Source organism: Pelophylax lessonae (assembly GCF_965119305.1).
Source record: "Pelophylax lessonae genome assembly, chromosome: 1".
NCBI lineage: Eukaryota > Metazoa > Chordata > Amphibia > Anura > Ranidae > Pelophylax > Pelophylax lessonae.
Genome location: NC_138768.1, coordinates 420,158,957 through 420,171,742, shown reverse-complemented (window position 1 = coordinate 420,171,742; position 12,786 = coordinate 420,158,957). Strand labels below are relative to the sequence as shown.

Sequence of the window (12,786 nt, the reverse complement as noted above, 5' to 3'; positions counted from 1 at the left end):
TGAGACATAGTCAATCAAACCTGAGCACGTGCACCTTGAATTTTGAAGATTCACTTCCACTAAGGACATTATACCTTTTTGAGCACAAAAGTCACCGTTTACTCTGGACTGTTCATTTATCTAATTTTTACTGCTGATTGTGATTTATTTAGTTCTCAATTTTATTATTTATACAACCAGTCACTTATGCACTATATGACACTGTTTTAATTAATTATTGGGAATTTTTGATGATTCACGTGTATATATATAATTTTTATTGTTACCAATTCATGACCAATTTTTTGTTTATTTATTCACATTTATCATAAGAATTGGAATGGATATTGCTATCCATTAATTTACATCACAGCAAGCGCTGTATTTGGTCTGAATAGACCATTCACCTTTTAGCTACCTCTTTTTCCTACAGCAGCTGCTTTTTTGCCTAATTTATCTTATTTATTTATTTATATATACACATACTCTCGGGTATATAGATTGTTTGCACTTTATATTACACCCTTTCCCATTGGCGCGTGGAATATACTCTGTATATTTTTTTACAAACATAAATATTATATTATCTGTCTAAATATTTTTTGCCAAAAAGTAAAGACTTTTAGAAGGTTAGTAATTGTTTGTAAACTTTGTTGCGCTCCAGCAGCTAATTGAGACAACACTATTATCAGTGCCTGCTATGCAATGGGAGGTATCACAATATTCTAAATCAGAAACGAAATATTACATAGATTATTACTTACAGAGAGTTATATTTGATTTATGTATAACAGTGTTCAGTCAGCCTAAGATGATGCCACAGCTGGTGCTGCTGCTTTTTAACTTGTGTGACAGAGAGCTTGTCAGAAGTTATCATGCTGATAGCAGAGGAACGAAGCAGCAGAAAGACACGGGACTTAGGGCTTTGGAGAGAGATAAGTAAACACTACAGAAATATGTGCCCAGTAGTGTTGGCCTTATATTTTTTAAACAGCTTTTTTTTTTTATTATACCTCTTTACACTCAAATTTAGCTAGTCAGGGTTATCCTTAGTTCTTTTATATTTGTTGCCCATTGGAATAGACTGGCTGATGCCATTAAATAATTTGTTCTGAAAGCACAACCATTTTTCCAATATAATTTTGTTTCTAGAATATCTTCATACTTAATGTTGTGAAGTATGAAGCACAGCTTAGTAAAGTTGGCTCTCTTGAAATGTAATGTTCTTGTACCCTTTTGTCTTCTTTTCCTATGATTTATGGTGAACGTATTTACCCTGTGATCACTGTTTCCCAAACGATCCCATACTTCCACATCCACAACCAGCTCTGTGTTGTTTCTAATTAGTAGGTCAAGCAGAGCCTTGTTTCTAGATGGTTGCAGTGAGACAAACACAGACAAATTTGCTATTACTAAAAAAACGGGGTTGACATAAAACTAACTCTGTACAATGAAAACAATTAACTTCTATAGAAAGCATGAAGGGCAGTGGGGATTTGTATAATGAAAAACATGGTACATAATGCAGACATACCTAAGTGAAATGCTAAATAAACTCTAAATATAAAATAAATAAATATTTCTAAACAGACCGATCTAAAAGTAAATTGCAGAGGGAAAGTGAAAAGACAGTTGTTTACAGACATTGCAGGCTGGTGTTTTCAGTATGAGAACACTATGAGAACAGGCAAACCAGCAACTAAACGAAAACGATGGCCACCTCTCCCAAAAACAGAGTGGGGTCCCCCCCAGTCCATACCAGGCCCCCCCTTGTGAATCATACCAGGCCACATGCCCTTAACATGGGTTATTTAGCCAGAGAAAGTAAAATATAAGTCAGCTGGCTCAGTTGCTTAGCTGTTAGCATAACGGGTTTGCAAACGAGAGGCAAACGTGAGTTTGAATCCCAAGGCCAGCGGGTGATTAAGAATAATTAGGGATTTTAATTAAATCTATTAATTGTTCCTGCCCCTTCTGAAGTGACGTCAGAAATTTATTCACTGCACCTGAGCAGTGGATTATGGGGTGCTGGTGATGTCAGAGCCCTATAAAAGAGCTGTCAAACTCAGATAGAGAATTGTTAGGCAGAGAGAGTCTTAAGATTACTCAGCTGCCACGGCGGCGTAGCTGTTAGAATAACAGGCTTGCAAGTGAGAGGATGTAGGTTTGCATCCCTGGCCAGCAGGTGATTAATAGCCACTTTCATTTAAGCCTTTAAAATGAGGACTTGTGATTGTTCGTATGTTCGCTAGAACATTTCCCCTGTTCAAGATGTTCTGGTGCGAACCGAACAGGGGGTTGTTCGGCTCATCACTAATAAATACACCTATGGCCATATGCAGATGTGTCTGCTGAGAACTTCCACATCAACAATCAGGTAGCATGGAAATCATGATCACATTCTTGCCCATATCATCTCACCATGAGCCTTAGTATCTGCACTCCACTGACTCATACTCCACAAGCTGCACTGACAAAATGGTGTCATATTCTGATGACCCAGCCCACTCTGGCTCCACAAAGAAGTCACACAAGTATAAGGACTCCATTCTGTCCAAAGATGACCAGGGAACTCAAAAAGGTATTTTCCCTCCTGCTGAGTGCTGATGAAGAAATACTTCAAAACCATGTTTACCTGCCTGGAGACTACCCACAAGAAAGACATACAGGAGATCAGAGAAGGCCTCCAGGACTTTCATTAGCAACTGGACCCCAAGCCATGATGATCATAGAGCTGCAGGAGGTACAGTAAATGCCATACAGTACACAACCTGCAGTATCTTTAATATGCTTTTGTTCAGATCATCCACAGATGAAACTGAGATTGATCAGGCACATCGTGCCCCAGGTTATAAAATCCCTGACTCTACTTTCCTGTGATGTGCTCTGGGACAGAGCTCAGTGGACTTTGATGGCGTTATGGTTATGTTTCTTGCAGCATACCCTGGCCTACTGTAAAGTCCTGCACCACCTAACCAGATGTTTTTGAGAGCCCACTTCAAGTGGGGGTTCCCATTCCACCTCCTAGCTAGGAAAGATGGTACAGTGGTGATACTTTGTTCCCCAGCAGACTTGTATGTGTTCACTAAATGCTTGGGCCTAAAGATGCCTGAATTGCAACCCTGGCTAGACCTGCCATCTCCAGCTCTCTTCAAGCTTGAGACACATGGAATCTGGAAAGAGGCTGCCCAACCCTGTTACCCTTAAACAACAAGGTGCCCAATTAATCTCATTAAGGAGATCTAGGGTCACTATTGGGTCCCCCTCATTAGCTTCTCTTGTGAGGAAGATGACTACAACATTTTTGTGCTGCCCTTCTGTTATTTTATTTTACATTTGCTTTTGCTACACATTACCGTTTATTGTACAGTAACTAAATTAATATATTTACTTAATCATTTTTGTTGATAATTGCCCAATTACAGGACACTGTTTGGCACTACCTCTTAGAATATATTACTGGGCAAATTTACTCACAATGATGTGCCCACACACCTTTGGGAACTTATTATCTGTTGCATAGTTCATTGCACACTGAACAAGTACAGTTCCCTTATCTTCATCTCCTCGAGTTACAAACATCTGACTTATAAACGACTCCTATTTACAAATGGAGGGAGACAACAGGAAGTGAGAGGAAATCTACCCCTAGGAATGGAAATTCACTGGGAATTAGTGGCAAAAAGGTGTCTCCACTGATGCTTTATCACCAATCCTTGTTTCCTTAACTATCCAAAATGTTCAAAATCGAATTGTCACAAGGACAGAAAGTAGGATGAAATCTTCTGAACAAGGGCACAGACAGCAAAACAAATATTACAGGGGTGTTAACTCTTCCCTATGCTATCCAAAAAACTTAAAAATTTATTTTTTGGCTGGAGCTACAACTAAAAAATGTACCTGTTCCCACTTACAAACAAATTTAACTTAAGAACAAACCTACAGACCCTATCTTGTTTGTAACCTGCGGAACGCCTGTAATTATAAAACCTGCTCAGGCCTTATTATTTCACCATCAGTTTCAGTATGTGACTTGTCAACTCTTTAAGTCCTCTAAAGATGCTCGTAGGATCACTGTAGATTATCTTTGGGGCCCTGTATTTACCAGCATTGTGGTAGCTGACCTGCCACTCTTTTGTTCCCCCACCCCCTGGCTACCACCCCATAGGCTACCTTTGATCCAGCCATACCATACTGTACATCACTGCTGACTTTTCTTTCTTCTTCTTCCTCACCCTCCTTTGTCTTTTCCCTCACCTTCTCTCCTTCCTCTTCTCCTCCCCCCCCCCCCTACTTATAATTTTGCATTTCTGCAATGGAGTCAGAATAGAGCACCACCCATTTATCAGTCTTTCAACACTGAGGGCCCTACACCTTTACAAAATCTGCTCCCAGGCTCCACTATTGGGAACATGACTTTGTGGCTTCCAGTTGCGCAATTTTAATCAGCTCTTTCTAAAAAAAGGCCTCCTTCAAAGGCCCTGTACAGCTTTTGAACTTCTCTGCATGTTTTCTCTGGGCCTTGCCGATTCTATTTCTTTACTATGTTACCTCCTAAAATCAAAATCCCTACTATGTTGCAAAATGGAGACTGATCTTACACAGGAGGAAACACTGAAGGGCTTTGTTACACTTAAACCTATTAGAACTACTAGGGTTTAAAAAAAAGGCTATAAAATATTAACCCTTGACGCAAATCTTCCACAATTTACACAATGACAGCTCCTCACTGCTAGGGCTGTAGCACATCTAAAGGTATTATACACATCTGGTGAGGCTGCTCACATAATAACCAACTCTGCAATATTTGATATTTTGCTCTCAATCACAGGTTGCGAATATAACTAACATTCCTACCATAGCTCTATTGTTAATCCTCCTGGATCATAATCTTACATCTGTAAGACTCTTACTTTACTTCTTTGGTTGGCTAAGACATTGGTGCTTACCCATTACCTCCATCAAAAACTATTAGTTACAAAAACTGTGCTTATTGATAAGAATATAAATTCTAATGGCTCACCTCCATGATACTCAGGACTGCTTTAATGGGGGTTGCTTTGGGGCCCTTGGATTCACTTTATGAATACTGCTGAGTTTTGAACCTTATAAAGTTCTCCATTAATGGGTCCACCTGCAAGCAAATCTTCTGGAGCAGGCTGAGACCTTCTCTAGCATAACAATGCTGATATTTAGTATTTTCTAAAAGCACCTAACCACTTTAGGAGTCCTAATATATCCCTGGAGGATGTCAATTTTGTCACTGACCATCCTCTCCCCACTTCATCCTTTAACCTAGACTTTAATTCTATATTGCCCCCCCCCCCTCCTCTCATCCATTGTCCCTCCTAACCTTTTTTTCAACCACTTTCTATTCTTTTATGTCTCTACTCTCCAATCCCCCCCCCTTCTTGTTTCCATAGACACTTGGGTGGTATTGAGGGACATAGATAAACTGCACCTTGGTGGAGGTCTGTTCAACTAGTCTTCCAGAGAAAAATGTCTTAGCATATTTATGGATAACCTATGTGTCTACATTGTAACTGGGTCTGAATGTAACCCACCATGTAATAAATAATCCCCTTGTCATATTTGTTACATTCCATGAACCATATTTCCTGGTCCAAATTTTCAGTGTTACTTCCTGACCACCGTGCTGGAAATTGGACTATGCATCAGCATCATTCCACTGTTGAATCAGTTTCCAACTGGCATGTAGCAGATGCAAGGTTAGAATAGAGAACAGTGGTGTCACATGATGGCTGGTACAATATGGCAAATATGGGTAAATGACAAGAAAGGCTGAATAGAATATTACATCTTTTGTGTGTAAAATGCCCAACTTAGTTTAAATACTAAATTTTATTTTTACCACCTTAATATTTTGTATGCTGATACTAATAAATGTATTACACCTAATAAAATAAAAGAATTGCATACATTTTGCACTGAATTGTTAATTTACTCTAGTTTATAAACACCTCTGAACAAAGTGCAAAACATCACAGCAAGAGGAACAAAATGCTCATTACCACAGCTTTGGCAATTGTGAGCAGACAGCACTTAATCATTATATGTCAAAATGGCAGATGGGATTGCTCATAAGCTGTATACACTGCTGCAAGTGTGGCCTGTTCAAACCCAAACTACAAATACAACAAAAACCAAATTATTTTTGAAATGTGTTATGCTTATGTTGTCTTTGTATTATAGTTTTTACATAACGGATATCAACAAAATACTGAATCATGTAAAATATACTTTTGTCCATTGATAACAGCCTTCATTATTGGTTGAAGAAATGAAATGATGGGACCATAGGCAGAATCAATAAATAAATAAATACAATATACACATGTATGGACCAAAATTCACTGCAGTCTGTTATTATTGGTTTTTAAGCAACTAAGTTATTACATTTATGAGGAAAATCATCATCCTTTTTAAATAATAGCATTTTTGTTTAACCATATATCTAGTTCAGTCATTACAGCTCCCGCTAACTTACTGAACCATCAATAAATGCAAGAACTGTCCCCTTCAGTATCGAAGAGATGAAACCACATAATTAGAGCCGCAACATGGGAGGGGAGCAGTATGTTCTTGTAGCTAATTTAAAAGTGAACAGCCAGACCAAAAAAAAAAAACTATTTTAAGTCCGCAATGGTCCCATGGGTGGGATGACGCAAATGTATCTGCTCCCCCACCTTACATGTCATGTCCCATTTTAAGTGTTTAATATGTTTCATTTTGCACATAATGGAAGAAATTTGAATGGGGGAGGGCGGTAAATATGAGATACTTTGGTAAAATGAAGGGTCAATTCACACCAAGGTGGTGACAGTCACCACTGTCTGCTCAGAGCGGACCCGAGAACTGAGTAATCAGCGGTCAAGTGATTGTTCCATTTTCGGGCATAGAGCTGGCGGGGGACATCTTGAAGCATCAAATTGTATGTATGTTTTTTTTTTATTTCTGCACTTCTTCTTTAAAGCGGAGTTCCGGCCACAAAATTGACATAATCGATTTTGGGCCATCCGCTTGCTTTTGGTCACCTGAAAAAGAAATGGATAGTTACGATTTTTTTTTTGTTTACTTACCTTGTTATTGAAGAAAAATATACTCACCTTTCTTCCACTTCCTCCCTCTGCGGCCACGGCCCGCGCCATCACTTCCTCTTTGCATTGATTCCTGGGAGCTGAACGTCATTGCTCCCAGGAATCAATGCGCCTGCACCGACCCACTCGTCACTTCCGGTGCGGGCGCTTATTCCCTCCTAAACAGCTTCTGGGCATGCCCAGAAGCTGTGGAGGGATGACGCGTCCGCACCATAAGTGACGAGCGGGGCCGGTGCAGGCACATTCTGGGAGAAGAGGACGCAGAAGAGGACGCGCTGGCTTCAGCTGCCCACATGCGAAATGGCAGCGCTGGAGAAGAAATTTTCAAGGTAAGTATTTCTTCTAACAGGTAAGTGCGACCCGGGACAGTACAGAGGCTATCCATTGTGGAAAGTACTAGCCCTATTTTTATTGAAAAAACATTTTCGTGGCCGGAACTTCATTGTAAAGTGATACAGTATTAAGCCTTATTTTTTTTTATTAACATAAAAAAAAATTATACTTACCTGCTTTGTGCAATGATTTTGCACAGAGCAGTGGCTTACCTCCTGTTTTTTGGTAACCCCTGGCACTGGCATCTTCCTGTGGGTGCTCACTCACACAGTTTACTGAGGGGGCACATGCACGAAGAAGGAAGAGACTTGAAAAGAGGGGGTAAGTCACCACTCTGGGCAATATCATTGCAGCATGGCTGGATCTAGTGGGATTACAGGGTGGGCTGTGCCCCCCAGATTTTAGTAGCACTCCCTCTGGCAACCCATGGACCTTGTACATCAATAGAAGCTGTCTGCAGCAGCTGGCTGCATCTGTGCAGGCTGAGTGTATGTGAGATTCTCACAGAGCCCAGCCAGCACACTCCCCCCTCCATGGAGAGGAGAATGGGATCAACGTAAACTGCCTTCTCCTGTCCCTCTACTCATGTGTCTGCCCCAGTGCTGTGCCTGAGAAAGGAGATGTGTGGGTGGGAAATTCACAGTACTGCAACCAGGAGCTACATTTTGGCTGCAAGACTAATGCCTCTGTCGGAGCCACCAAAGACGATCCTGGGGTTAGTGAACTTAGCAGTGTTTTGTGACTGAACTCTCCCCATCTCCCTCCCTTGTCTTCCCCATCAATTTCACTCCCCCCCCTTCATGTCCAGTTAGCTTCTTTATCCAACCACCAGATTGTCAGCCATCTCCCAAAACTACTAAACCGATTGGGCTTTTCCTCACAAGTTTGTGATGCTTCTGCTTTAACCCTTTCCTGCCTATCCCAAGCATCCCTTTAGAGGCTTGTTCACAAGTACTTTGGTCTCTGAAGAGCACGTTGAATGCAGCAACTGTGCATGCACAAAGTTCTGCCGGGCTCAGTCTCAGATCTAGCAGTAGGGCAGATCCTGGATGTGTGCTCCATCCTTTGTGATAGCAATAAAAGTGATGAAAAATTTGCAACACACATGTGAGGTATTGCCATGAACGTCAGAGTGAGAGCAACAATTCCAGGACAAGGCCTCCTATGTAACTCTAAACTGGTAATATGAGAAGCCTTTTAAAGCCCCGCCTATGGGGATTTTTAGGTACCATAATTTGTCACCATTCAACAGGTGTATGCAATTTTAAAGCGTGACATATTTTTCGGTTCTTTCCCAGGGTGTCCCATGTCTTTCAAAATCCTAGCCATGCTTACATTTTCTTATGCTGTTTTCACTTTTAATTAAGCCAGGCAGATTACTTGTTATGAGCATTGTTAATATTGTCAATGGTTGCATATTATTTATACTGTTTAAAGGCTAAGGTCGCCTTTAGGAACATATATGTCCTGTGCAACTGTACACTGCCATGCTGACCCCTGTCCTCCACCCTGCTGACTCATTACCCACTGCCCTACTGCCTCATGTCCTATGCCCTGCTGACCCCTATTTACTGCTCTACATTTTGCTGACCCCTTTGCTCTGTTGATCCTTGTCCTCTGCCCTGCTGATTCACTGTACATTACCCTACTGATTCCTGTTCTTGTAAACTGCCCTGCTGATCTTCTATCCTCTGCCCCCCCCTGCCTTTTTTACCGCATCTTGACATCTTGCACACACAGTATGGCCCAGCCCCACCCCCATTCAACTATTTCTATGGAAAGAAGCCACGGTTGCCACTAGGTATGAGCTTTGGGTTTGTGTTGAATTTGAGTGTGACCCAAACCTGACCTGTTCACAGTTCAGCAATTGGATGTACAAACTGGCCATATTTTGTCAGTTCGCCCACCTGTCCCCCAAAGCAAATGCTTGTTTGCAACCACTCCCACCAAAAAATGACAGATCCCTGGCCCAGCTGATGTATGTAAACAAACCAGCCGAAAACCCTGGGTGATGTCATGGCTCTATTTGTTCAATTATGTCATCCAAAATCTCTGGATGCTTTCTTTACTTACAACAGCCAAGGGGGATCTGTTTTGCAGGAGTGGGACATGCGAACATTGTTGGGTGGTGAGTCGTCTTGTCGGCGGGTCAACATTGGCAGATGGTGGCAGATCATTGTGGCTGCAGGTTGATCTGATTGGTCAGGATCTACATCACTGGACAATGTGATTGACCTTTAACTTTTATTGGGAAACAATGTTTTCCTTTTTTTTTTTTTTCAAATAAAGGACATTGTCATGGTGTGGGTTTTTATTTACTTTTATCTTTTTTTGGTAATGAGTAATAATGAGCTCTAATGCAAACTATACTCATTCCACCCAGACGGCATGCCAGGTTTTGGATCTAGTTTGAATTTTAGGGGGAACCCAACACCATTTTTCCCCTTAAAAAAAAAGACAAACGAAAAAAAAAAGGCATGGGGTCCTACCTCAAATTCATACTAAACCCACATCCAGGCATGCGGCCATGCATTAGGACAGGGAGTGCATGCACCACCTATGCCATACAGGCCACATTTCTTCAACCTTGCAACCTTACCTTCAACCTCTTACACAAGAAACACAAGGATGTTTGTGCTTTCTATTCCATTCACAGGAAATTACAGGTACACTGCATTTCTTGTAAGAAAAGCAGGATTTTCTGCACTTGCTAAAAGTGTTCTTTAAAAATAAAAACTAATGTAGTCATCTTCTCTAAGAACTGGTAGTATGCTACTTTTTTTTTTTGGTGGGCGGTGTAGATGGTCTTAGGGGCAGGAAACTAGCTTGGTCCATAAAGGAAACTTTTCCCCTTTACATTTCAGCATGCCTTAGGAAGAGGTATTTGGAATGAAGATTAAGTAGTAAGGAAATTGATGCACAATGAACTATTTGGATTTCATTTTTCCCTGGAGTTGGGCTTTAAGCTAATGAGAAGTAAACATCCTTTGTCTCCCTTGTCTTAAATGAGTCAATATGGATTATTTAATCACTTTTTGTACTAAATCCTTCTAGGCAATGGCGTTTTAGTCATTTTAAGCTAGTGCCAGGTTGTCAGCCCTGCACAAGTCCTATACAAATGGCTCTGGGTTACAAAGTTCCCATTGTGACAAGCCATGCTCCAAGCTGTCACATGCTTGCTCCGTGTAACTTCCTGTATATAACCCGATTGTACATAAGCAAAAATCACTTTGCAGCTTTTAATGTGATGGCACTGGTTTGTGTTACACTGTTCTGAAATCCCTCTCAGAACACAAATGACATGTATTAGACAACAGATGTGCATGGGTGTCATTTTAATGATCTATGGCTTTGCTTTTCTTAATTCCTATTGATTTTCTGTGTAACTGCAATGGTATTGATCTGAACAACCACATTTCCTAGCTAAATGCTTATAAATAGTCTCCTTATGTGTTTAAAAGTCTGTGCAGTTATTATTATGTTAACAATGAAAATTAAATTGTGCGAACTGTTAATCTCACATAATGTATACAGACAAAACTGTAACTGTATATTTATCTAACTGGATGCCTGGTCTACCAGCTGTTACATAGGCTTCTCTGTGACACAGGTAATGTAATAACAATAAAATCAAGTAGATATCAATGGAGTATGAAACATTACAGTGGCCTGTTTACTGATCTGCGACTGTAACCGTGGCAACCCTACAGCTTTCCAATACAAAACGCTACACTTACCTCTACAAAGATGAAGCATGGTATAATTGAGTAGCTGCGATGGGTATTGTTCTCCAAAGCCATTTCCTATCAGCTGGAAAGGTCTGTGATACCTAAAATGTCTGGAACAAAGAAGAAAAAAAAAATGGAAATCTTTAAACATTTAACCCGGTTTAGCTCAGGGCAGAAAAAATGACATTTAATATAGCAAAAGTCACTATAACAGTTTCCAGAATAAACTCAATCACCATAGTCTATAAGACCTTTGTAATCAATCAGAATTTTTCTTTTCACTGATCTGTTTTCATAATCCAAAAATGTGATTGATCGTTGTGCTTTCTATGGTGTATTTGCACTTTACAGTACAATTGAAAATAAAGCAAAAAGTATAAGCCTTTTATAAAAAAAAATAAAATAAAAAATAACTATTAAAAAAAAGCATACACTTGAGATGACAGGCTCTGCTGTCATCTCCCTGTGCTGCCTATTAAGTCTTGGAGTGCAGGTGCAGCTGCTAGACCGGAATATTGACTGCCTATTATATAGTATAGTTAAAGGTGTCAGCAAGCTTGTGTTTAACCTCCCTGGCGGTCTGATTATGTCTGAATTTTTGTGCTAAAAGCGGTACATTGTTTTGCATGAAAATATGTTATTTTATATTTTAGGCCTGTAATTCTTAGGAATAACCCACTTAAATCTGTCCAAACAAGAGTCTAGTAGACATCCCAGGTATGATAAAGTTGGAAACACAAAATCAATACCGTAATTATTATAACCTCCCTAGCAGTATTCCTGAGTGTGGCTCGGGGTTAATATACAGTGCCATAAGCGGTAACCCTGAGCCACACTCGGGATTACCCCACAAAAAAACTCACCTTCCCCTGCAATCCCCCGCCGTCCTACCCAGCCGTCCTCCAGCCATCCTCCCGCTGTGTGCTCGGCCGATGCTGGCACCTGTCTTTCGGTTCCCTTCCCTGCAAGCGTTGCGACGCAGGAGGGTGGAAACTTCAAAAATGTAAATACACCAAATGACATGATACAAAGCTGTGATCCTAACGGATTACACTGTATCAAGCCATTTCACCACAGGATTTCACCTAGTGACTTTTCCAGTGCCCTGCCTGTGCTTTTCCAGTTCTTTGTGCCTGTAAAATTGAGATGGCGACCAAAAAGCGTTCTTTTTGCGCAAAATCGCTTTTAGACGAACTGGAAAACAGCGACAGCGAAACTGAGTTACTTGAAGAACTGAGCGATAGCGATTGGTGGGAAAATTCGTCATCAGGTATTGAAAGTGACAATTCTGATGTCTCTTTCTGGCACATAGCTCCGTTGGAAATTCTGAAGAATCATTTGATATACTTCCCAATATATACTTCCCAATTTTTTTTAGTTTTGGTGCAGAATGAGTAGTTTCATCAAATTCTTTCATTCTGCACCAAAACTAAAAAAAAATTGGGAAGTATATCAAATGATTCTTCAGAATTTCCTACGGAGCTATGTGCCAGAAAGAGACATCAGAATCGTTGCTGTCGTCACTTTTCGTACCTGATGACAAATTTTCCCACCAATCGCTATTGTTCAGTTCTTCAAGTAACTCCGTTTCACTGTCACTGTTTTCCAACTTGTCTAAAAGCGCATTT

The 12,786-nt window shown here is 40.5% G+C and overlaps 1 protein-coding gene across 2 annotated transcripts in view; it reads right to left on the bottom strand.

Moving 5' to 3' along the window:
* PLPPR1 (phospholipid phosphatase related 1) overlaps positions 1–12,786 on the bottom strand; it is a 255,530-nt gene that overhangs the window by 83,794 nt on the left and 158,950 nt on the right. For both annotated transcript variants that reach the window (XM_082243197.1, XM_082243198.1), the window contains exon 2: positions 11,168–11,268. In XM_082243197.1, the coding sequence (XP_082099323.1) occupies positions 11,168–11,230 (63 nt within the window). In that variant the 5' untranslated portion in view covers positions 11,231–11,268. The remainder of the gene's footprint in view (positions 1–11,167; positions 11,269–12,786) is intronic.